The 27296-nt window shown below is 39.5% G+C and overlaps 1 protein-coding gene across 1 annotated transcript in view; it reads left to right on the top strand.

The window, feature by feature from the left end:
- Positions 1-825: 825 nt before the first annotated feature.
- The window catches only part of Dcc (DCC netrin 1 receptor), a 934207-nt gene continuing 907736 nt past the window's right edge, over positions 826-27296 (top strand). Inside the window, exon 1 of the mRNA XM_090353075.1 lies at positions 826-1182. Coding sequence (XP_090209201.1) covers positions 1092-1182 — 91 coding nt within the window. The 5' untranslated portion in view covers positions 826-1091. The remainder of the gene's footprint in view (positions 1183-27296) is intronic.

The following is a 27296-nucleotide window of genomic DNA, read 5'->3' as shown; positions in this document are numbered from 1 at the left end:
CAAAAAAGAAAAGAAGAAGAAGAAAAGATTGGTGGTAAGCTTGCAGATGCTCGCTCTGTTTCTGTGGGTTCCATTGACAAAAGTGACTTCCCACGCGCGGCCCACAGAGGGCATCTCTGCGCGTCCCGGGGCCGCCGGCTGGAGAGCAGCCTCCGGTCCGCGCGGGCCTCCGGGAGCCAGCCGCGCTCCCCACCTCCCCGCGCCGGGAACCCTGCGCCGGATCCACTTCGTTTCCCTCCGGTCTCCACATTTTCCTTCCCAGCCCTCCACTTCTCCGGATCAATGGATAGTACTGTTCCAACTCTCCGCTCACTCGCTGCCGGTGGACGCCGCAGTAACAAGTGAGAGCGCAGCCCAGCCCCTCTCCTCCTCCCTCCCGGATCCCCTGCGCTCTGCTTCCACGCCACACCAGCAGCCTCCTCACCAGCTTGTGCGGATGTGTGCTTTCTTCTCTCTCTTCTCTCCAACTTTACCCAACCGACGACATGGATCCAGCCTCCACCGTGTAACGCACCGGCAGCTCCGGGGACTGCTTGGCTGTCTTCTGGGTTCCTCCTGGAAATTCGCTGTATTGATGCTTCGCACGCCCCGCCGAGCGCCCCACTGCCTTTTTCTTCTCCCTCCCGGCGTTTCCTTGAGTTAGTTTTGCAAGGCTTCTCTCTCTCTCTCTCTCTCTCTCTCTCTCTCTCTCTCTCTCTCTCTCTCTCTCTCTCTCTCTCTCTCTCTCTCTCTCTCTCTCTCTCTCTCTCTCTCTCTCAAACGGAGGCTCTGGATCTGTTAGATCGAATGGAACTTTTTGCTGTCTCTTCTCGCTGCTGATTTTGTTCAGTGGACAAGGAAAAAAAAAGGCTTGGGAGACAGAAGAGGCACAGGGGAGGTGGAGGAAGAGGACGACGAGGAAGAGGAGGAGGAGGAGGAAGAAGCCAGAGGGGCTCGGCGCGCGCGCTTGTGTGTGTGTGTGTGTGTGTGCGTGTGTGTGTGTGCGCGCGCGCGTGTGTGCGTGTGTGCATGTGTGCATGTGTGTGTGAGTGCATGTGTGTGAGTGCCGCCGCTGCCCAGGACCCTTGGCCCCCGAAGGTGTTGGCTGAAATATGGAGAATAGTCTCGGATGTGTGTGGGTACCCAAGCTGGCTTTTGTACTCTTCGGAGCCTCTCTGCTCAACGCGCATCTTCAAGTCACCGGTAAGACATTCTTTCTTTTCGCTGCTCCCCGCTTCTCCTCTCCCCTTCTTCCATTTGGCCAGAGTAGAATTTGGGTGGAGAGGACATAAGATAGTGGGCGATGAAAGCCCCCTATTTCCTTCTGCATGATAAAAGCCAGAGGACTTTCCTCCCCCTCCTGGGGGCGGAGGATGCGAGTGGCTGGGGAGAGAAGCTGCATCCCTTTGCGCCCGCTGGCTCGCTCTCACTCTCTCTTTTTAAACCTCGTGCTTCTGGCATCTTTGCTTTTGCAAATACTTGCTTGGTTTTGGAGACCCGAGCAGGCAGGGGCAGGCATTGGTGATGTGGTGGAAAGGAACTGGGTAGGATTCTGGAAACCTGTGAATGGGACTGTGGATTGGGGGCCGGGAGCCCGCGGCGAGGACATCCAGGGAGCTTGGAAGAAGTCTGTGTGGGCCTTAGCTGGCGGAGGAGGTTGTTCGAGAATATCCACGCCTCTGAGCTTGGATTTTTTGGGGGGACTGGCTGATTGAGCATGCGGAAAGGGACAGTCCTTGTGTTTGGGCACTTGGGGAGAAGGGCCCGCGATGCTTAAAGATGTGCAGCGTGGTCAGAAGGAGGCAAGTGGGCTTTATTATTATTATTACTATTACTATTATTATTATTATTATTTCCCCTAAGGCTGGATGCAGTTAACAAGCTAAGTCTCCAAATATCCAAAGGACACCTTTAAACTCTAAATGATTGATATTCGGGAAAGTGGTCCCCTCTCCGCCCCTGGCACACGCAGCTTCTAATTGAAAAAAGAAAAAAAAAAAGCAAAACTGTTTGAGGGTTGGATCAGGCTAAAACCAGGAGAAAGGAGGGACGAGAACGTTGTCCCAAGCTCCTGCAATTTCTAGGTACGGGAGCTGAGGGCTTTGATGGCCAAAAGAATAAAGAAGAGCAAAGTGAGTCCTTGTAAGATTCACTGTGCTTGCGGGACTCCACCACAAGTAGACAGCCAGGGGGTGCGGGGTGCAGGGAATAGGCTTGATGGGGAAAGGGAAGAGACGTAATTCTTTGAGCCTTCAGATAAATCCTCTCGCGAAAGACCTTCCCCTAAATCTAACGGAAAATACAGACGGTTCCCGGGGACCAGGTGTTGGGTAGGAGTGCCCTAACCTGTGCCAGGGAAATTAATTAGGAATAGAATGAAATCTCAGGGGCCAAGCTGTCGGCCTCCCTGGAGTCCTAAGCCGCTGCCACTTCTGTTTTCTTGTCCTGGGGACTTGCTGAATGGCCAAGGGTGGCAAAAAAAGAACTAAGAAAGATGAGGGATTAAGGGAGGCAAGCAGCAGAGCCTAGATAGGCTTTCCAAAGCCCAGGGCAGTCGCAGGCAGGCAGGAATGCATTTATGCTTATAGATGGACATCACTCTCCATCTTCCTTTAGCCAGACACAGCTAGCCAGTGTAAGGAGTGTGAATTTGTGTGCGCGCGCGTGCGCGTGTTTGTTCTCGTGCCTTTGGTGCGTGCACCCCAGGACCCACACACTTGGCTACCTGAGTGTGGCAGAACCTCTCTCTTGGACCCAGTCCCCTTCTGCATTGCTCTTCTGTCTCTCCCAGAGCTTTGTCCTGGGCAATTACTTCCACAGAAGGTGGGCGAGAGGGAGGGAGCCCAAGCGGAATCCTCTCTCCACAATGAATAGTTGTCTAAAAAAAAAAAACCCAATCTTCTGCTGGAGATCCACAGATATTAACAAGCTGCAACTAAAACTCTCCACTTGGCACCCTCGGTGGGCCTCTGGTAGAGCCCCGTGGGCAGCAGAGGGGAAGGTGGAAAAGGTATCTTTGGTTGGATAGCAGGGCTGCCTGGGGGAAGCCCTTTTGGTTGAAAATTTTGCATAAGGCAAACTGTGCAAAGATGGACAATGAGGTCCTGTCAATTACAGGGCAGTGTTTTAAATTCCTTTCAAGGGAACATTGTCTGGCAAACTTTGGGTTAGATGAATGAAGAGGGATTCAAGATATATTTGATTTATCTCCAATCTCCTGTGATCAACTCTTATTTAAATTTGTTGTCCAGAGTGTCAGAATCCTTTATCTACTATTGTTTGATTTGAATTTCCTCAAAAAATGTTCTCTTCATGGAAAATATACAAAGAGTTTGCCAGAAGACAATCTTGTGACTGTTTTTCAAACCACCCATGTCAATCTTTTTTTTTAATTTGCAAATGTAGTGTTTTGCACAGATTTCAGGAAAGTAGGGGGTCTATTCTTATTTTTGAAGATACTGATTATTTGAATCACTCTCAGGTTTCTAAGTACTACCCGGTGCTTAGTAGCAGTCGCCCCTCTTGGGCAACATGGCATGAAATTGAAGATAAAGAAAACACCTTTCACTTTAAGAAAGGGCCAGTAGGAGGTGCCCTTAATAAGGCCAAATGCCTAGTTCACTGGTAGTGAAATTCAGCAGTGTGTTTGAAAGACTTTGGTAACAAAGGATTATGGAGAAGAACACAAAAGCACAGAGCCCTTCCTCTTTTCTAGCTAAAGTCTGAAGCTGATGTGCATTTAGAGGAGATTCTTATGACCTAACAAAGGCCATTTGGAACAGTGTCAGCCTAGGGTGAGGACTTGAAGCTGAGGGATCAGGGCAGTGCCTCTTTACTAGGTTATCTTTTCACATGGCAATCACAGAGACACCCAGTAGATCTCAAGATCTCAGGTAAGGTGGAAATTGTAGATGTCAGCTGTCATTGGATGAAACAGGAGGCATACTCTCATTCCTTAGTTCTATGCATATGTTGGGATTGTGTTCTGTGGGAGTTGTGGAGTGAGGTTTATCCTGTCCAGTCACTGCTCACTCCCCATAACCAAAACAGGTGCTCACTCTGGGTATACTGTGGGGTGCAGGGAACAAGGAGGGACCTGATAGCACCTGGGCAGGCCAGCAGGCCAGTGGTCTTGAAGTGCAGCAGTGTAAATCACCAGTGACCTGTCACCGTATCCATTTCCTACCCAGTAGCAGCTGCCCTCTGAGTGATGAAGCATGTGTAGCCACTGCCACGTGTGCTATATGTGAATATATTAGGCTCAGTGCATTTGCTTTAATGCTCTTAAAAGCTGGTCTGGCGTGAGATACTGGTAGACTGCTCCCCCACCCCCACCTTCTTGGGAAAGAGATTTATGACATTTCAGTGTGTGTGTGACTTACATTTATTCCCTGGCAAGTTCACCTCTCCAACTTCCTTATCATGTCCATTGAGGAAGTGCTTTTTAGTCTTTTCTCAGGTCCAGAATGGAGCTCTACCTGGAAGTTCCCTTGGAGTGCAGAGGCTTTGATGTCTTTGTGTGTAGATAGTATGACAAGCAGTTAGGGGAGGAGTACTGTTTTTCTAGAGAAGTATAAGATGCCATTGCATCTTCTAAGGGAAAACTAGCAGGTTGTTACCTCCAAAAGCATCTTTGATGATAGCAAAATTTCTCTCTGCCTTCTTTTCTTGTTTCATGAGTCTCACAGTGTTAGGCTCTACAAAGGCACATCATTTGTTCTTGTGATGCTGTCAACTGCATAGAGTATTACATCATTGGGTCTACTCTCATCACTGTTTTCTGGGCAGAAGCTTTAATTTTAATCGCTAATTTTTCACCAACACATTTTTAAAAAAAATATCTTCACTTGTTACCACATGTTGCACGGATGTGTTGCAATGTTTGTACTTCATTTCTTTCCATGAGAGTCCACTTGAAGATTATATTTTTAACCCATACAGTCAGTCATACTATTTCTTTGGAAACTTTACCATCCCAAACTTTGTATATGAAAATCTTCTACCCATCAGGATAAAATTGTAAAAAAACAAAACAAAACAAAACCCCCCAAAACCAAACAAACAAAAGAGAAGGAGGAAGTAATAGAGGAAGAGGAGGAGGAGGAGACAGCAGTTTTCTGGGGAACTGACTTAAGACACAAATGTATATCTTTAAAGATGAGATGATTTCAACCCCTCCTTCTGTACCTTCTCTTCAAAATGTATAACTTGCAGTGAATTTCAATGACTATTAATGTAAGAGCATTTCTGATTCTTTGCCCTGGCCATTTTACTCCCCATTTCCTTATATCAGACATGTACTAAGATCCCAAGATGAACTCAATCCAAATCAGGCGATGCAACTCTGTTTGGATCCTTTTACTCAAATGCTAAGCTTTTGAATGATAACTTTTTGTTGGATCCATTTGTCTTTGATGATTATTTCATGGGAAAACTATGTAACATACATTTCTAGGAAAACGGCATTGCTTGAGTGGAAAGAATCATGACATAAACCCTCTAAGGAGGACTACTTTGTTAATTAGCTAAAGATGAAAAAAAAAAGGCATTTGACTCTGGAAAAACAATGTAATTCCCCAAAGTGAAATGGGAAGTTCTATGCACACTTACAATTCATAAAAATGTCATGTGGTATCTTCTATTTTGACTTTTCCCTCCCCCTGTTTCCTTATGATGCCACAGAGGATTTAAGAATTTCATGAGTTTTCATAACAATTACACTCTAATGAATTCTACTAGCTTGGGGTCTTACTAGCTCATGTCTGAACAGTGAAACAGAAATGAAGACAGTAGCCAGTGAGTTTGCTAGGCAGACTTCTGTGGGCTGTTGCATGTCTCTAGCCTTATCCTCTAAGAATCTATGTTTTCCTCTATGCTGGTTACAGTGCACAGGGTCTTACTGCCCACCTGATGCATTCTGGAAAGCCTTTCTTACTGGAAAACCAGATCCCTGATCCAGACGCATCCATACTGTACATCACAAAAGTTTTATGAGTGTTTCTTCGATGAAGAATTAATAAGCCATACTCTCAAAACCATCATATTTATATTGTTATCTTATGGGACTATTGCAGGTGGCCTCTTAGCCAACATGACTAAAGTTCTAGAGCCCCCAAGTGCTAAGAGACAGGAGAGAGAATCCTAGGAGAGCAAGACATAGTAACCTAGGCATGCTATCTGCCCTCAAAGGCTAGAATCATAGGACTTGAATCTTTCTCAAAGTTCCCCTTGTCAGACAGCAGAACATTTTGTAACACCATTTGTAATATTCATGGCATGTCCATCTATGGCCAATGGATTTAAGATCTTTTCCTTCAAAAGATCTCAAGTAAGGCAAATTTTGTTTACAAGAAAAGATAAACAATCCAGATTAGTTTATTTTTTTTAAATGGACACGATTAAATTACCTGATACATGTGCCAGATAGGAGAGGTTAAAAATGCAAATTATTATGCACCTTTATAATCACAGCACTCAGGTAAATTGCAGAACAATTTTATACCACACTTTTGATGCTCCCACATAAACAAGCATGGTGATTCTTTATCTTCCTCACATTCAGCACTGTTCTAACTTTAAGGGATGCAGGTTGGCTGATTGATGATCAAAATTGCTAGAGCGCTCTAAAAGTACTTTGACAGATTTAGCCCATGTTTTTAAAAAAAAAACAAAACAAGAAACAGTCTCCTTTAATGGAGTTGTTAGGCAAAATGGTTTTCCTTTATAGCCTAGAAATGCCTAAACTTTGTCTAATGGTGTGATTTAGAAATGCATAATAATGTGTATGATTAAATACACCTCTTTTTCACTATTGTTGGTAATTTGTCAATGGTCATGCCAGCCTCTGTTGCTTTTTTGTAACTTGTTTCAAGCAGTCGTATTATTCACAGCTTTCATTTCTTGGGGAAAAGTCAAACCAGAAAATATATATCATTTCATATAATATGATAATCAGATTTTCAAGTCAATTGTTATGACCCGACTGGAAAATTTTCTTTTCTGATAAATTTCTATAGCTCACTACTTATTAACCTACTTTTGGTTTCTGTGATGTTCTTTGGCTTGATTTTATATATCTGAATTCTGTGGCATCTTGCCTGCTTAATTATTTTATCATTTCCAGGGGGAAAGGCCCTGTGGAAGACCAGTGATTATTACAAAGGAATTTAACATGAGTATTTATTGAAATTTGGAAACTTTTTCTTATTCTTTGCTTTCCTTTAAATACTGCCTCTTGCCAGAAGGCTGGTCATGAGACTCTCTAGGACAAAAATGTTCCATGGAATTAATTGAATCTTTATGACATGTTTTAATGAAATTACAAAATGGCTAGGGAATTGTGGCCTAATAAGAGGACTTTTTAATGTAATTTTATTCAGGACTATCTAAAGTGTTCCTGAGTATGCATTTACATTTTTGTAAGAGAACGAATGAAGCACATAACATAAGTGAGATGAAGTCACGCCATTTGTCTTAGTAACTCCAGTTTCTTGTTAGTCATCCACATTTTCACATTTCACTAGCAATTCCATAGTCTTTCAGAAATGTTTCTCTCTTTTAGCTTCTGTTTGTGAACTATGTAGAAATATGGTTCTCATGTTCTTTACATATCCACTGCCTCATGTTATCCCAGGCTTTATGATATGTGACACAGATATTTTCTGAAGACATTGCATCATAGGGGACTGTATATATATTTTTTGCCAGTCCTGGATCTTGAACTCAGGGCCTGAGCACTGGCCCTGGGCTTTCTCAAGGCTAGAGCTCTACCACTTGAGTCATAGCACCACTTCTGGCTTTTTCTGTGTATGTGGTACCAAGGAATCAAACCGGGTCCTTGTGCCTGCTAGGCAAGCACTCTACCACTAGGCTAAGCTCCCAGTCCGGGACTGTGTACTTTTTTGAAATGGTTGTTTATATTTTATTTAGACTTTTATTATGGATTGTAAAATGTAGTTTAAGGGTCTACTTTCTTATGTCCACCTGAAATTTTTTGTTCTTATATATATATATATGCATACATTAATATGTATACATGTATATATAGACTTAAATATATACATACACAGAGAGTTAAATATATAGACAAATATATGTATATAAAAAATATATATGTATTTAACTTTGGATTTGCTTTGAAAAGAAATTGAATTTTGTTTAGATTTGCCTGAAGTAAAGGAGGAGATTCTAAAGGAGAACCTGAATCTCTTGATAGAATAGAATACTTTACCTCATTTAGACTGATGAGTTTATAGCATGTCTGAAGTATGATACCAATTTTGATGACACATGTTCTTCATATGATTTATTTTTCACTGGTAAATGAAAGGAGAGACTAGATGATTCTGATTGTATTATTTGTTTCAATATTAAATAATTCAACTTATAAACTGAATATATACTTATATCTGGTGCAATTATTAATAGTAATATACAATGATGATAACAATAGTAGTGAAATAAATAGTTGGGAAATTATTAGCAGTTCTCTGGACTTTATGTTCGTTGATCCATTGATTTTTGTATAGTGTTGCCACAAACACAAATATGTCATTAATAACTGCTTTATGTCTTGTGCTTGTAATGAAAGAAATACAATCTATATATTGCACTCTCATTTTGGCTACATTTTAAGCATTTAGGATTTATCTGTGTGGCTGTACATATGGCTATATTTCAACCACCTATTATTTGGTATTTATGATACTAGTCAAGCATAATTAATGTCATTTACAGTTGGTAGCAGTTTGAGAACCCCAATATTTGCTTTTGTCAGCAACGGAACTTTGAATGTTCAAAGCAGCCATGTTTCTCAGTAAGACTTTGCCACTATGCCCAAGGGACACAAAGTAAGAGTGGAATTGCTGAGTCATGAAAAAGATGCCTTAGTTGGGAGAGGTGGCTCACATCTGTAATCCTAGCTGCTCAGAAGTCTGAGATCTGAGAATCACAGTTCAAAGCCAGCCTGGGCACTACCAAGCCCCATGAAACTCTTATCTCCAATTATTCACCAGAAAATCAGAAATGGTGCTGCTGCTCAAGGAATAGGACAGTAGCGTTGAGCTGAAGAGCTCATAGACAACACTTGGGTCCAGGGTTCAAATCCCATGACCAACAAAAAAAAAAAAAGAAAAAAGAAGAAAAATAAAAGGATTCCTTGACTTTCAGGAAGCAAAGATATATCAACACCTCCACCCCCCAGGAGTGTATGAAAATCTCTTTTGCTTCATGTCTCCAACACTTGGTATTTTCATTTGCTTAATTTGCCTTCATCTGGTCGGTGTGAATTAACATCTCATTATGGGTCTAATTTGCATTCCCCTGATTGCTAATAAAATTGTACATTTTTTCCTCATAAATTGGTTGGCCATTTGTGACTTGAGCAAGATAATTCTATGAGTCAGTTTCTCCAGTTGAGCATCCATTTGCTTTCAGACACAGATAATATTGGCAGTTACTGTGTTTCTGTGTTCTGCAACATTTTGCTTTGGGGCATAGATGTTCTTAGTAGGGTGACTTTCAGGAAGTGTTAATGTATCATGTTTATGTTATTCTGGGCTTTACTTAAATACCTTACTGTATGTATACTCATTTTGATCTAACAAAGACATCCTTTCTTAGCACCAGAACAACACTTGCCTTGTCAGTGTCGTCGTGCTGACCCCGACCCCTTATTAAGCCTATGTAGAGAATCGCTTACAGAGCAGCGGATTCTGAAGCTGCCGGCTTCATCTGAGGCACATTAGGAATCTTGAGTATGAAATGGAACCAAAGGATAACAGAATAACAGAGTTGTAGTGGTAGATACTAGATCTCCGTTAAAAATTCTGATCCCTTTATTTGACCTTAAGTTTGTTTCCAACATAGCAGAATGCCTGAGTCCAGTAATACTGTTAAATTTATGGCATAGACGCTTGTGGGTTTCAAACAGACACCTGTGCTTGCACGTGTGTACCCGCCTCCAATTTTTGTTTGGGTTCCCATGGGTTTCACTGCCTCCTGTGGGACAGGCTACTGAAGGTCCCTGGGTGCAGTAAAGCATTGGATATGCTGAAGGTGGCTGGTCTTGCTTGCTGCCTTCTGTGCTGACTCATTAAGAAGTGAGCCAGGGCCAAGACATCTAAGCAAACTCCCTGCATTCAGTCTTCCCTCCATTGTTCACACATCTTTGCTCAGCCTCATGGGATCTCAGAAGAATATAAATTAAAGAGAAAAATCTGCAAAGCTTTGCCTTTCATGTCTAATGTCTGGGCAGAGCTGTTCCCTGCAGGACAATTTCTAGTTATTTTCTCTCTCTGGTTTGTCACATCTCTAGGGATGCCTTGTTGACTATTTCCCTTGGGAAAGTTTGCAGCAGCATATCAGTATTTACTTTAGAATTTTTTTTATCCCACAATGTACTTTAGATAGCAGTGTTGTAAATGTTCTTCTCATCTGTCGTCTGAGTCCTGGGTTCTATTTTCCCCATTTAGTGATAACTCTCCTCTCAGGAGGCTTGTTCTAGCCATAGTTATTCTTGTTTTCCTACACAGTCTTTTCTTAACCAGTCCACAAATATTTATTGCATTCAATCTTGCTTTTCCTTTTTCTTCCTTCCTTCCTTCCTAACTTCTTTCTTTCTTTCTTTCTTTCTTTCTTTCTTTCTTTCTTTCTTTCTTTCTTGCTTGCTTGCTTGCTTGCTTGCTTGCTTGCTTGCTTGCTTGCTTGCTTGCTTTCTTGCTTTCTTGCTTTCTTTCTCTCTTTCTTTCTTTCTTTCTTTTTCCTTCTTTCTGTTGGTCATGGGGCTTGGACTCTGGGCCTGGGCATTGTCCAGCTCAAAGCTACTTCCCTACCCCTGAGCCACAGCCCCACTTCCTGTTTTCTAGTGATTAATTAGAGATAATTAGTCCCTGGTCTTTAGTGCCCAGACTGGCTTTGAACCAATATCCTCACATCTCAGCCTTCTGACTAGCTAGGATTACAGGTGTGAGCCACTGCGACTGGCTTTATCTTGCTTTATTCCCCTCCAGGAGCTTTCATAATGTTAGCACTCTAGTTTGTTCTTATCTTTTCAGTAATCAAGAAGCCCCAGATTTAGCAAGAATGCTTAAAGAATGCTGATCAAGACACACTATAATCATTGTAACAAAGATCATAAAACAAATTAAAAGTAAGTTAAACATTATGAAAAGGAACCCCAAATTTACTGTGCCTTTCTCAGTAAGATCTCCTGTCATGCATTTTAAAATATAGATTCAGTATTGACAACTTATGGTACATGAAGGGACCCACATTTTGTCTCTAAAAACATGTGTTCTCATTTTTTTCTGGTAAGCCTTTCAATGCTGAACATAATCATTGACATATTATAAGGATCAAATAAGATTTAGTATTTGATTTTAGATAATAGTGACAGGGCATTTACCAAGGGTTCCAAAAAGATAAATGAAAAGGTTCAAATTATTTCTACCCTTAAGGGGCTAATTGTCAAGTTGAGATGACAGACAAATACACAGCTAAGTAGCAAAAAGGAGAACAAAGTACTCATTAAAAAGCAATGCAAACAAAGTGGGACTGACTGCACATATTTATGCATTATGCCATTAATATATTAATATTATCCAGATGGCCTGACAAAGTCAATTCTCCCATCATTGTATCCTTAGATTGACTGAATAATAATAAAGCCAGGCAAGCGAGTGTATATAGTTGTCAATCATATTTAAACCAAACCATAAAGATGAATTGTACCAAGCAATAGGTAAGGATAAAGGGTTCACAGATTCTCTTATAGATCTTGGTAATGTGTTGCTATAAACATCCCTTCCCTGGATCTTTTCCTATATCTTGTTCAATTTTCTAGGTACAATGTTAAGATAGTGATGGAGTTTATAAACATGTTAATAAAATAAAAATATCAGAAATCCATCATTTCAAATGAAAGAGGTCTTTGAAGGAAAGTAAGTCTTCTAAGGGTTGCAGAGAATGAAATAAAGAAGTCTTTCCTGAGATTGTTGCTGAGTTAACATCTTGAGAATGAATAAACTACATGAAGGAGAGAATGATTTCAGAGAGCAGTGGATAGGAACTTAGGTAAGAAAGGAGGGTGCTAAGACCCTGAGTTTAAAGGAAAGGTAGTGAACTCCATGAAGACTAAGCATGGCAATAACTTAACTAAGGCTGAAAATACCTTAGCATCCTATCTTGCCAGCCTTTTATGCTCAGCAAACATTGGTTGAGTAACTTGAAATTAGTTTATATCAAGGAGCCCTTTCTAATATCAGCACAATCATTTAACAAATTTAAGCAATTTACACAGACAACTCTGACCCTGATTGTCTCACATGTCAGATGTGAATTTATGATTCTATCATATATATAAATATATACATATATATGGTAGGAGGTTATGTGGTCATAATTATTGTAGACTGGGAAGAGGAACTTCACAAAGTATAGACAATGAGACAAATGCCAATCATTATTTTTAAACACATACACACACACACAAACACACACACACACAAACACATGCTTACACACGCTTACACACGCTTACACTTTGCAAACAATCCTTGGGCAGAGAGGAAGCGGGACCTCACCTGTTTATAAGGGTAAGACTGACATTTCTTCTTCTCGTGTCCTCCAGTAGACTATGTTTACTGATTGTTCTGGGTGAACTCAAGAGAAAATTATTTATTAAAAATTCTATTTTTATGTTAGTTTCATCAAATATGTTGTCTTTGCTTCAAGCTGTAGGTCATTCAGGAGTTACTGACTCACAAATTTTTCAAGTCATTGTGGTCTTCTGGGTCAGTGAGTCAGTCTAGCATCTTACTTGTGAACTTTGCAGAAGCAGCAGCTGCATAGTCCTATGGACTTTGGTCAGGATGAGAAAAGTGACACAACCTAAGGAGAAAAGTCTGCCAAACAATGAACTTCAGAGAAGCATTTAGGTTCATCAGACCTCAACATTCCCAACGTTAAAATGGTCATAAAATCAATTTCTGCTTCCCAACTCAATTGAAATAAAAAAATGAAATTTCAAGAAGGTAGATAAAACATCTATTTTAGTGCCTTGTTAGCATTTCATGTATACTATCTGTTATTAGAATGACCTTACTATGGAGTATCTCCATCCTGCAATAGTATTAACAAATTTAAATAATATATAGGCACAGGCTGACACTCTAAACCTGTAGAATTTTTAAGGTGACATACAGAGGCGTTAGTTATGTAAAATTATGTAAGTTAGGTAAGGAGTACATTTATTTTTTAACAGTGTCACTTCTTCCCTCATACTCTCCCAGTTTTTCACTTCCTTACTCTACTCCCATCCCCAACTTATATGTTCATTTTCTACGTAGTGTTTAGTGAGACTACTGCTACATTTGTTTACCCTTTGTCCCACCATTTTGGGATCCCTTTACCTTCCCCAAGATAGAAAAAACTTACAAAAACGAACAATACGGAAACCAAAAACAACAGGGGAAAACTAAAAACCAAAATCAGAGTGTAAAACAAAAAAACCCTCTTGTTTCCATTTCTTGGAGTTCACGTCAATGAACATCATTTTACATGATATGAACATAGCTATTGGGCCGTTGTGATCCTCTCCTCAGAATATCCCCCTTTGGTTGCACTCAGTAACTGCCTAGAGTCCTGTATAATTTATCATGTCCAAGTATACTTTTTTGTCTCATTGTTCCAATTTAACAGTTCAGAAATAAAACCAGAGAGTCATAACTCATGGGAATTGTGGCTTAGGAGTGGGTGCTGGTCCATTTCTTTCTGAATTAGAGGATAAGAGGTCCAACTAGTAGTCTCTGATAAAGTGTAATAGCAAATATTTTATCCTAACACAAACTCCTCTGAGTGCTGCATTCCATCGCCTTTCTCTTCTTAACTCTTCTTTGGTTAAGTCTATGTATTTCTTTCAAACCTACTGAACAGCAATGCCTTAGTTTGAAGGCCTAGAAAGTAGTTCTTACCAGGTATGATTTGTCCTCAAGCTCTTTGCCTTGAAGCACTGGTAGTCACTTTGATTGTATATCAGTTTTCAGCTTTCCTTCTTGCCACTTAATTTAGAATCTGAGAACTTTTCAAATCTGCAGGTGATTCTAATATGCAGCCAGGTTTGAGCACCACTGTTTCATCTTGTTCGTGTGTTCTTGTGTCTCTGGACTAACTGCATTGGCATTACCTGGGCTCTTGTTACCAATGCAGAAACTCAAGCATGTCTATTGACTTCCTGAGGTTGAGTCATTGGTGATGTAGGATCACTGCCCTAGGGGACCCTTGTGTTCTGAGTCTTCCCAATTACAAGTACTCATCCAGTCAATGGGAAAATATTCCATAAAACCTTTTTCAGCTTCAGCTTGAAACCTCTTTGGAAGGTCTTAGCATCAAGAGCTGGTCTTGCAATGACAAACTATGCCCATATCAAAGAGTGGTTTGTGGTTACATGGCTGATTCATTTCACAGAGGCCATGAAGTCACCCTAAGATCAAAAATCCTTTTTGGGTGTTCCATATGCCTTTTCCCTTCTTTTCCGACCAATGCTCCAGATAAGAAATCACATTTCAAAAAGACATGCTGGATTTCATTTCATATTTTCCCCACCCTCTATTCTCTTCTTCCTTAAAACTTACTCTGGTGCAGGGGAAAAGAAGGCATTTGAAAGAGGTACTGGTGCCCTGGGGCCTTTCTGCTCCTTCCCTCCTCTATCTCCTCAGGTCTGAAAAGCTGAAAGAATACACATGCTCAAAGTGAGACCCTGGTGGGGTGACCCCATACTGAACCTCTCCTTTTGATTGGGAATAGTCTTCAGGGCATGAAACAGACCAAATCCTCATTTTCCTGTGCTTCTGTGGCAGGGGAGAAGGGGTATAAGTGAGTTTTTAAAAGAAGAGTAAAGCTTTACAGGCAGAAAGCTAGCTCAGTATGAGACTTGGAAACGTTTGCTCTGTAATGCCTAAGAAGAGTTTTCACTGGCATGCTCCAAAATCAGAGCCTAGAAGAAGAAGAGGTAGGGGGGGCTCAGCTGTGCAGACAGAATCAATCTGAATGAAAATCGCTAGTGTTCCCCCTGGTGAGAGAAGTTTCTGCTTAGCTCATGAACTGTAGGCCCTTCTCTGGTCCTGGGAGAAAATGAGTAGAGCTTTTGTGAAAGGTTATGTAAAACCACTGTTTTCTCCCCCAAGAGTAAAATTCTATTTATAGAGAAGTGAACAGCCTCTCCAGGGGAAAAGTGCATTTCCTAGGCTATGGCTTAGGAAGGAGAATTTAATCAATAGCCTGTAAGGAATTAAGGGATCAGGAGAGAGAATAGAATCCTAGGCAAAGGGGTAGTAAGAAGTCTGGAAGGGAAACAAGGGGAGGAGAGGGCATAGATACCATGACACAGGTTGCAGATATTAGTTAGAGGGTGACTAATGGTTCCTGGTTGTCTCAGAAAAGAGTTTCCTATGGATTAGGATTCACACTGTCAACAATCCAACAGCCTCAGATAAACCACGATGGGTGGTTCTTCCTAAATTAGGTGCCTATGGTAGATCTGAGAATGGAGACATTCTTGAGGATTTCCTGCAAGGCAATGTCTTCTAAACACTGCATTAACCATGTGAGGGGTCAACCAGTGATGGTAAGGAGGCTTCTTAAAAGTGCTTTGATGGCACAGCGAGGATGAATGCCTGTTTCGAAGATAAGAACTTGTCCCTCATCTGTGTATCTGGATCACTGAGTCCTTACCTTGTAATCCAGTGGAAAAAGTCACTAAAGTTCATGTCCAGAACAGCTTGAGCCTATTATTTGGCCCAAAATGGCCAGAGGTAGCTGATTTTCAATGTCAGGGTATGTATGTGTGTATATATACGTGTGTGTGTGTGTGTGTGTGTGTGTGTGTGTGTGTGTGTGTGTGTGTTTGTCAGTCTTGGGGCTTGAATTCAGGGCACAGGTACTCTCCTTGAGCCTCTTTTGCTCAATTTTAGCACTCTGTCACTTTTAGTCACAATGCACTTTCAGCCTTTTCTGTTTATGTGGTATTGAGGAATTGCTTAAAGAATGATAGGCAAGCACTCTACCACTAAGCTTTCATTCCATCTCTCCCTTTTTTTTTGGCATTTTCCTCCCTTTACACACCACTATTAAAAATTTTATTGGCAACATTCCAGAATTCTTATAAGAAATTCAAAATTAAGGAAACTCTGAGAATACAAAAAATGCATATGTGTAAAGTCTGGAATTCATCATGCCCTTAAGCTCTGGTGTTAATGCATCTAGGGCAATTGCCAAGTCACACATCTCAATGTGGAACAAGATTAACAGGTAAATAATTATTTCCCACACCATAATCCCAGAAAGAGTTTCTGCATTTGCCCTAGGAAAGTATCCCTAAGGACTCAGATGAGTAAAAAAATTAAAATGTTATTTTTGTAGAAGCCAAGACAAGAACGTGGAGATGAGAAAGGCACTTCAAATGAAAATGACAAAACTTGTATATCAATGCCCTGACTAAACATTAGAGGGTTTCAACAGTTGTTTTTGATGACTTTCATAATGTACCATCGGGAAATAAGAGTCCAAAGAAGTTGAGTAATTCAAAACTAAGGACAGGCGCCATGAAACTGTTCGTATATGACTGGACAAAGGTGGACAGCCTGTATCTTGGCTCTATAGAAATTTAGCTATATGATCCCAATGAGGATTTAGGAGCCTCATTCATAAAATTGGAAAAAACAATTGTTGAATGGATTCCACACAAAAGGATGAGTGCACTTCTTGGCACTGAGCCTTTCCACTTTTATCCAACCCTGCCACAAGTGCTGGTTAGGGAAATGCTTGCTGTATGTCCTCTGTTCACCCCAGTGGTGGAGTTGAGAAACATGTAAACAAACTATCCATGTTCCATTAGGAACTCAAAAGAAGCAGAATCACCTGGTCATATGTTGTCATGTTACTGAGAATCAAATAGGCAAGGAATATAGGAAGGAGAACAAAAGAAAATGAAATCCAAAAGGCTTCCTGAATGGGGAAGGAAAGAGCAAGGAAACAGAAGAGGAAGGTAGGAGGTCCCTGTGTAGAAAGCGTCATTTGGATGTCGAGGCTGTGGATGTCGAGAAGAGAGATGGCAATGCTTGATTGCTGAGTGGGAGTCACCCGCTCCACTGCTTTCCAACAGCTGCCCAGCTCACAAGTCTCTTCTCAAACAGATGTGTGATAAGGCTGGGAGAAAAAGGCAGAAAGAAATGACAAGGTCATCTATGAAGAAACTGTAGCAGCATAAATAATGTAATTTTAGCATGAAGAGGCTTTTCCTGCAAGGCTTTCTCCTAATAATTTTAGGGAGGTCTCACAAGAACAAATTGCTCAGAGAACGACAGATGCTATCAGGCAACTTATTTCCAACTCCAATCTAGTAGCTAAGAAAGCAAATTTAGGCCTCTTCACTGCTGGAATAACTCCTCCACTGGAAATTAATGCTTCCTTTCTGCATAGCCTTAGAATGTATAGAAAAGTTTGGTTAGGGTTGCCAAACTGTTTTTCATGAATGCAGCAAAGATGTTGTTTTTCTGTTTGTGTTTTAAACTAAACAGTGGTTACTTCAGTACAGAATTTGCTACTTAGATAGCTCTTCCTTTGTCTTTTCTCCCCAAATAGCTTGATAAGGTTATTTTAATAATCCTAATAAAAAATAATTGATGAAGAAGAAGATGATGATGCTCTGTGATTGTCTTGTAGATTTTCTTTTCTAAGAGCTTTGAAATGTCTTATGTAGATTAATCCCCTAGTACCTCCAAATAGGCAGAATAACTCATTTATCTCACATGTGTTTTTTTTTTTAATTTTTTTCTGTAAGTTTAAGATGGCTGGTGACCTGCTATTTATTTACCTGTTCTAGAAGGAAAATGAAGTGTGTTATTTATCCTAGATGGTTTTTACCTGTGTGAAATGAGTACTCAAATCTGCTGTTGAATTCTTAAATTCAGCACTATACACTTTTCAAAGCAAGGACAGTCCACTAATTTGCTGAACAAGTACCCGAACTTACCTTGTGCGCTCAGTGTCTTAATGCTGCTTTGTTCTTCACCTCTTCCTCTCAACACTCCTTTCTCTACTTGTTTCTGCTCACTTATATAGAAGATATTGAAATACACCTCAAAGTCGTGCTTATATTCATTGAACTAATATAACCTAGTAAGTCTTACTGGACCTGAGGCATAGGTAAAGGACAGAGATGTAAAAAAATATATTAATGGCTTTTATGAAAGATGCTTGGTTTAAAGTCAAACATGGAAGATGTTGCCTATGGAAATATGTAGCAAGGTACAAGATTCCCTTGCAGCTAGGCTGACTCATGTGATGGGATGTTCTAACAAATAGTATGGGCTCAGAAATTTCTTGGGAATATCAGACAATGCTGGGTCTCCTGATCTTAGAGCCACTCCTATCTTCCTGTTTCTTTCTTTCTTCTTCTGGAGCTTAAACTTTTTGTCATAATCCTGTATGAGGTCGGCTGTTAAGGATAATGAGAAAATGCCTGAGACAATGAGGATTTCTCATGTAACTCTACTGGCTTGAAATTGATTGCCTTTACACGACTGGTTATGTGAGAAATTGAACCTCCATTTTGTTTTAATAGAGTTAGTGTCATGTATGGCCGCATAACCATAACTACTTACATTTCCATAGGAATATATTTACTCCTTAGGGTAAGAGAGTAAGGATCTCTGACTGGACCAGAAAAGTAAAGTGATACAGGTGTCATCCAGTTTCCTCATAGTTCTATGCTACTGCATCGCAGAACTGTGAGTCAAATCCTGGTTCAAAACACATGTACACAGAACTGTGTTCTAATTCATAGGCAAATTGTAGATGTTATTGGGTTATTGTTTTGTCTAAGATATCCACTTCCCTCCAAATGGATGGCATTTTCCTATGTGCTATTTATTATTTAGACACTTCTAGATTGAGTATCTAAATAAAAACTCAATTTTCTGTTAATCATTTTCAAATGTTGCAGTTTCTGCTAACAAGTTATAAGAGACAGCTTCATGCACTTTAATTTCCTCTGAAGAGGAAATCCACTGCCACCTTATGAGGGACTAACATTGCAACGACAGCTCTGGAATACTAATGGCCTGCCTTAACAACCCAGGCTCAGCTCTGTAATTCACATATGTGTTGCAGTTTCTCTTCCATTGTAATGTAAGGGAATTTCACATAGTTTTGATAGATTGTGTAAATTAGGCCAACAAAGTGCTGTGCTATGTCTTCATTAAAATAGAAGACAGTAATAATGCAACCGTGTAGCATGGTCTTCCAGGCTTTGAGTTATGAACATTCAATAGCGTCTCTTTACTTGTGCTTAAGTTGGCATTTGTGAGCAGCATATAATCAATTAATCAATAACCCAATTTTCTCTTAAAGAGATGGTGTATCATTTTAAAAAAAGTCAGAGACTATTGTATGATTTTAGAAAAAGAGCTGTTTCAGCAAAGAAACTTATTTGAGAAACATTGAAAGCCTTTTTCAGGGATGATGGTTTTGCTTAACTAAGCCAAAGTGAAATTGGATACGAATGTTCAGTTCCTGAATCCATTTTATTACTTTTACAACTGCTGGAAATGAAAGAACCAATTTTGGATTGCTAGGAAGAAGGCATTGCTTTTTGTTTTTGTTTTTGTTTTTTTAATCCATGATTAGAGATGGGTAAATGGATTCAACTATGCATCTACAAAAATAAACAAATCCTAAACTTCACAGTTTAAAAGCTCATGAATTTTGTCCTATTTCTTGCAAAATACTGGTGCTCAAAATTTATACTGTTGCTAGTGGATTTCCCAGGGTGCTACAACAGTGAGAAACAATACTGCTATGTTTCTACAGCCAACAGCCTGGGCCCTCTCTAAATTTACACATTTTTTTTTGTCTTCACTATATTTTTCCTAAAAGTTAGATCGCTCTGATGTGAAATTTCAAGGATGATGGGATTGTGTGAATTAGAGAAGGAACAAGCAAATCATCTCTTCTGAGCACCGCTATCATTTCTTTTGTTCAATATTTTTACTTTTGCCTTTCTCTAGCTTCCACAGTGTGTGCCTGGAGAGAGAGCTTATGGTTATAGTTATTGTACATTAAAATATGTAGCTGTGTTTTCTTTGTACAAAACAATCAGAGACACATATGTAGACAAAAAAAACTTTAAATATTTAGTTACCAAAAGACATGATGAAGACAAACATGGTAGATGGGCATACTGGCACATACCCATGATCCTAGAATTTAAGAAGTAGAATGGTGAGTTAGAGGATAGCCCAGGCTATGTAGGTAAATGGATAAGTATAGTAAAGTGGAAATTTTTCCAGAAAGCAGACCAGTTGAGGATACCAGTGTGGAGGAAAATATGAGTCAGAGCCTTAGAAATGTTCAGTTGTCCTCTAGTATCTTCTCAAGGTACAGCCTGTGGGCCCAATTCATCAACCTGACATGGGAACCTACGCAAACACTCAGGCTCTGTGCCAGAATCTGTGATTTACCAACACCCTCCAGGTGGCATATATGCCACTCAAACTGTAAAATGCCACCTCCTATATTCTAAGACCTGTGAGTGGTCTTGACTATGGCACTGTGGGAGTGGGTGGAAAAGAACCACTGTCATCACAGTTCACAATTCACGTGACTGCCATATGGATCCAAAGCACTGGATGAGAATAGTCACTCACAGGCAGCTATCCTTCCTCTTCACTGGGGTCTTCTTCATGTTCTCTTCATGCATCTCTGAACTCTCTAAAAGCCCCAGTGGCTTGAAGACTTATATCCAACCATTGCTTACAAATCACATTTAATTGGATGTCAATCTTCTAACACACATAAGCACTTTGTTCAACTGTGTCTTGACTTGCAGTGAAGGAGATGACCCCAAATATCTTTTCTTTATTCCAGTTCTTCATGTAATGCTTGGCTAGGCTGAAGCTGTGATTAACCATGGAAATGAGTATAACTCCTTTCCTGAGAAAGTGGTGGAAATGAACATGGCTTGGAATTTTCTACAAGGATGACATCACAGAAAGAGATGAAGTTTTAAGATTCTATGAGTTCTCTACAGGGATGAAAGCAAGACATGGTTAATTTTTTTCTTTCTCTCATAGCCCTAGGTGCTGCTGCATCTACATTTATACACAATTTTTATCAAATAGATTTGGAAGCATCAAAAAACATTTCTTAGCCAGATGCTTAGTGTCTCATGCTTGTAATCCTAGCTACACAGGAGGCTGAGACCTGAGGATCACGATTCAGAGCCAGCTAGGGCAGGAAAGTATGTAAGACTATCTTCAGATAATTACCTGAAAACCAGAACGTGGTGTTCTGGCTCAATGTGGTAGAGTGCTAGCCTTGAGCAAAAGAGCTTAGGGACAGAACCCAGTCTCGGAGGTCAAGCCCCATAGCAGACAAAAAAAAAGCAATAAAACATTTCTGCTGGCACTTTGATATTAATTCTCCTCTTCTATGGCATATCAATTTAGTCTTACTGGATACTAGATAATCAAAATTGATGAACTGATGATGAAACAAATTTGACCTCATTATACATGATCGTCAACGTATTCTTTCCATCTTAAACTCCATTTCTCTTCTGTTCACTAGATTCTTATCGCCATGCCAGTATTGAAATATATTGGATAACTAGAAATGTTATTGAAAAACTTAAATGAATAACTTTGAATGACTGCCTAAGAAATGTTTTCTTTTTTTAATATCCAATAGATGCTTTTTATTCTATTGTCTCACACCTCACATGTAATCATTCTGATTACTTCGTATTTCTATTAAAATTATTCTGATATGCACACAAAGATGAGAGTCTCAGGATTAAGATGCATTTATGAATAATTCAGATTATTACATAAGTTCTAAAATGTTTTCAATTAGACCTAGGTTTCTTCATGTTTGACTGTCTTAATGCTTTCGATTATAGTAAAAATATCTATAATAAACCTGATGTTCAAACACTTTCTTTCAGATTTGTTGTAGAAATGTTTGTAGAGTGGAAAGAGAAATTATAGTTTATCTTCTGTCATCCTGCTGACTTGACCTGCAAAATTGAAATCTAGGAGTGAAGCTAGGAAACACTGAATTTTCTTCTAATTGAATCAAAGCTGAGCTTCCTATAGATAATATAGTTGAGGGTATGTTTTCCCTTGTAAAAGTTTTAGGAATTTAGTGCTCCAATCTCAGGATGTTTGGGTTGACTCTTCAGTAATACAAAAGCTTTCCTTCTAAGAACAGTGTGATACTTCTAGAAGTAGTCTTGATTGAATGAAGAAACAAGCCTTGGGTTGTGTGTGGCATTTTGCTTTTGAAATCCTTCTCCTATTTGACTGAAAATTGTATATGTTTCAGGATGGAAAAGTCAAGTGACATCTCATGAACCAGAGCTGTTGGACCAGCCTCTGAGTTCTTTTCGTCAAGGATGGTGGTCATGTCTAAAGCTGCCTGGTGGTTCCCACAAATGGTATCCTGGTGGCCATTAGCTATGTGAAGATTCCTATACAACCATCTCTGTCTCTTGCTGATCATTGTATTCATCATTATATTTCAGGATAGGAGCTAGGAAGTCACAGACTTCTTTCTCAAATTTATGTCATGTATCTACCTATGCTGTCATTCCAAACATAGGTTTCTTATCCAATTGGAAATAAAATTAGGGGTTATATTAGCAACTGCCTAATTCTATTAACTAAACCTTCATAAGTTCTTAAGTGGAGGTCTTCTCAAGAAGACATTTGAGTTGTTATGGATTTTATCTTTTAGCCCTATGTTTTATCTTTCTTCTAAGCTTCCATCATGCATGCATGAAGTTTGGATTTGTATTGTGTTTCAATCCTTCAGTTAAGAATATCAGAGGAACCTAAAAGGGAAGTGGTGTTTTGTTAAATATTGAAGAAGAAAAGCTGAACCTATCTTTATAAACCTCAGTATGGATTGGTAGAGAGAAGAGACAAAACTCACAATTTCTTTTTGTTCTTTTAGCCCCTATCAAAACCAAAAGAGTTTTTCTTTTTTCACATGGGGCTGTGTAATGCACACCTTTTAAGGGATATATTTTGTTAATTTGCAGTTGAATAGGACATTTAGATCTGTCACTAATTCTGTGTTGAGGTGAAGTTTGGTTAGAATTAATGCAATAGTTAATAAATTGATTCTGTTTCCCTTTTGAGGACTCTTCTACTTTGAAATGAGAATATGAAAGTGATGGTAAGGTCATGAGGTGACCCATTAAAATCCCTCCTTTCTCTTTTCTCTTGTATGAAACAGCCGAGGAAGAGTATGGGACATTTCCCTTTTTTTGAAAGGTGTACTGTAGCTATCTTGTGGACACCACACTTCCTTTGCCAATTACTTCTGGCTATGTCTTCCTTGCCTCCAATGTTCTATCCCTAGATATGTTTTTCATGCGAAGATTTGATTCACAAGAACTTGTAGAGCCAGAAGTCATGACAATCATCAAAGCAGAAGCAAGAAAACTAAGTTCCATGGACACAATAAGCAAATCATTGAAACCCATTGATAGTATTCAGTGAACATGGAGCATTATGGAAATTTCTTGCTTACAACATTAAAATGTTGATTTAGTGGTTAGTTGATGTTTTTGGTTTGAGGCTTCCTCGTGCACTCTCCCTCTTCTGAGGTACTTGATGTTTTTCAGCTAACATCTCCCCATTTTTAAGATGTCACCATCATTATCTTAGGAGTGACACATGGAGATTCTGTTCATCTTGGGAACCTCTGGCACCCTTTCTTTTTTCATTCTTCCTGTTAGATAGTCCAATATGGCTTGCCTAGGAACTGGCTCCCAGAGACCTCAAGCCCGTCTGTGTTCTCTGGTTCCCTGGGATATGAAATCTGAGCATGTGGTTGCTTCCTAAATCACCTTCCATATACATCAATGGCAATTTCAGTCCAAGAACTCAGGAGTAGCTGGAAATCAGAGTCTTTATTTACAGTCAATATTCAAGTGCCTTCCCTGTGTGCTGCTTCTGTTCTGTGGGGACATTGTCTTTCTTACAGCTCAAAATGTGTTTGGCAAATATATGGTAGCATATGTAATGATTGGTTCTATGATTTCTCTAATTCCTTTTAAAATAAAAAAGAACTTTTTATTGTTTTTTTATCTTATTGATCACATGTAATAGAGAAATCATTTAAAAAGTTCAGTAGAAAAGGTTCATAAAATTCCCTCATTGTTACATGACAAGAGAGAATTACTATTCAAATAGATGTTCTGTTATCAATATATAGTATTAAATGGATACTTTCATACACAATTCTTTGTTCAAAAAATGTAATGTGTTGTAAGCAACATTCCAATAGGTAAACATTGAGAAGGAATTTGGAAGTCGGTCAGCTTCACTTTTCGTGCAATCAAACAAAACCTCTTAGGCAATATTCCTGTCAAAGCCTCATAGCTTCCCCATTGATATCATAGAGGATGGAGGCCCACAGGGTTATTGTGCTTTTCCTTTTCCTTTTGGAGTCTTATTTTTTTCTAGAACTTTCTGTATTCCTCAGTAACACAGGAATTATTCACTACCATTGCATCAGTGATTCTGGTTGTGTTCTTACTTTGCATCAAGGAAGAGAAATGGTGAAACAGAAAAGGCTGGCCCCAGACTGATGAGGAGCTGGCTGGGCTAAGGTAATAGCATTGTCTATTATGAGTAAAATTTTTGTTAATATATTGTTATTTTTGTTAATAAATTGCTCCCACTTTCTCTTTTCTTCAGAAGCTTGTTCTGGTGAATTATACTTTTTCTGTCAGGCTGGAAAATATTAGGGATGTGGACAGTTTAGAAGAAATAAACCACATTCACTTATTTTCTGCTTTTTTATTTTTATTATTTGGTGGAATAGAGTATTTTAGGGAGAGTAGGTGAGTACGTGTTTGAAATCATATTGGGTTGGAAAATACCTAGGGATTAATTCACTGTAATCTGGTGTGGCTAAACTTGTCTCCTTATCATTAATTTCTTAGTTTGGAGAAAATTAGCAAAATGATGATATTTAATGCTTGAGTACTTGGAAGAGCAATATTCTACAATGTCAAGTACAGTTGTTCTCCTTTGCAATAGTGGCTGACCACAGGCCAGTTCCCATTGTTGAATTCAATTAATTGATTCACGTATTTATCCAATGTGGAAACAAGGATGTTAAAACAGTGCATGACATGTAAGTTTCTGAAGCTAAGCCTACTTCTCCAATTTATAGGTACCTAGTCAAATTCTGAAAAGAAAGGCTTTTCTTAACCATGCAGGATGGAGATACTTGGGAATTATGAGAATCACTTGAAGGAGATTTAGGGTAAATAGAGAAGAGTCTGGTTATGCAGATTTCTGATCAGATTAAGATGGGGGGCTAGGGGCCTCAGGATTCAAGGGTTGCTGTGAAATCATATTTCTACACTGTCTTCAACATTATTCTGTGTGAAAGAGTTGATATTTAAATATTTAAAGCCTTGTGGTACATTAGGGATCAGCAAACTTATGCTACAAAAAACTGGATAGATAATATTTGAGGCTTTGAGGGCCACCTGGTCTGCGTATTGACTACCTAAATCTAACAGAGTAGTGTAAAACAACCCAAGTTGATAACCTACAAGAATGAAGTTGGCTAGTTTCCAATAAATCCTCTTTTAGAAAAAAAAATAATTGCAGATGGCTGTAGACCAGTTTGCTAAGCCATGTTCTAGATTCTTACATCTGGATCTCAAAGCCATATTTAGAACATAAGATTATCACTTTATTGAGTAATTAGTTTTGTTTGGATTTTAGCCTCTTATAAATCTATGCACTACTTAAAATGCTGGCATTTTCACATTGTCTGTTGTCTCTATCACTTTTGGGGGTTGGAGTAAAAGAATGAGATTTCAAAATGAACTCAATGGATCATTTTGAGTCTTGACTTTCCCTCTCTAAACTATATTGACAATATTACTATCATACAATAATAGGATTTCCTTTACAGGGCGTGCCAGGGAGATTTGATCCAACTTCTCTGCAGACCTGCCTCAGATCCCTATTACGTTGTTCTGTTATTTACAGAGCTTTCTGAAAACAGCTAATTTATTTATTTTTTGTTTATTTAATAGTTTGTTTTTCTCAGCTCAGCAGGGATGACAATGCCAAAGGTGTGTCTCAGGCAGGCAAAACAAACCAGTGCCTAAGTGTGGCCACATCTCTCAGCTCACAAGTGCTACCTCTTATAACACGATATGGCACAGAGAATCTAGGAAAGTACTTTGAGTGTGAACCAGTGGGATCCTTGCCCTGAGGGAAGGAGGTGAAATGGACTGTTCACAGACAGGTTCCGTGAGTGTGACAGTGTAGGCCTTCCTCCTGTAGGAGTGAACTTTCCTTGCTGTGCCCAGTTAGAGCTATTGACCGCGCTGGCTTTGTTCTTCACTCTTTTTTCTTTGTACAGCTTGTTCCTGTCCAGATGGTGACACCTGCAAATTCACTAATAAGCAAACAGTGATGTGAACTTTGCAGTGTTTTTGGACCTTTTCCACTCAGATAGACCCTGCTGACTGAGACAGGGTGAACTCTGTTCTTGACTGGAAGCAAAAGAAATGAATTTATGGTAGTTGATGAAGCTTTTTATTCTGTGGCTAGATTTTACAAATGCACATGTGCACACGTGGACTCATGCGTGCACACAAATATGCACAAACACACACACACACACACACACACACATACACACACACACACACACACGATGAGGGAGTTCCCATAAGATGTAATCTGTTTAACTTCTATACTTATTTTGGAGTATCTTGAATTATTTATTTCCATTGTTTTTGTTCTTTGTGCATATTCTCTTTCTTTCTTTTTCCTTAAGAATGGTTATTTTTAATTGTTTCATTAAGGAGTTGTTTTGTTAACTTGTTGTCAATTGAGACATTTGGATAGGAAGAAAGCAAAAAAGGTCTATCTACCATCTATCATCTATCTATTCATAATAATCTATCTTTTGGAAGGACTTGGAATAAACTCAGCTTTGTACTTGCCAGGTAGGCACTCCACCACTTGAACTACACATCTGGCAATACATGGTCTGGTTATTTTTGCCTGGTTAGGCCTATTATGCTTATCACCTCGGTAAGATGACAGGCACATACCACCATGGCAAACTTTTCCTCATGAACCTTTTTGTATAGGCTGGTCTGAAATTATTACTCTCCACCCCTATCTCTGCTTCCGTAATAGCTAGGATTAGAAATATGAGCTACTGGAACTTCTGTCTGTCTTTCTGTCTATCTGACTGTCTGTCTGTCTGTC

The sequence above is a fragment of the Megascapheus bottae genome, chromosome 19, assembly GCF_031878675.1.
Source record: "Megascapheus bottae isolate mThoBot1 chromosome 19, mThoBot2.hap1, whole genome shotgun sequence".
Taxonomy (NCBI): Eukaryota; Metazoa; Chordata; class Mammalia; order Rodentia; family Geomyidae; genus Megascapheus; species Megascapheus bottae.
Note: the sequence above shows the minus strand (reverse complement) of the source record. Positions and strands in the feature narration are given on the sequence as shown.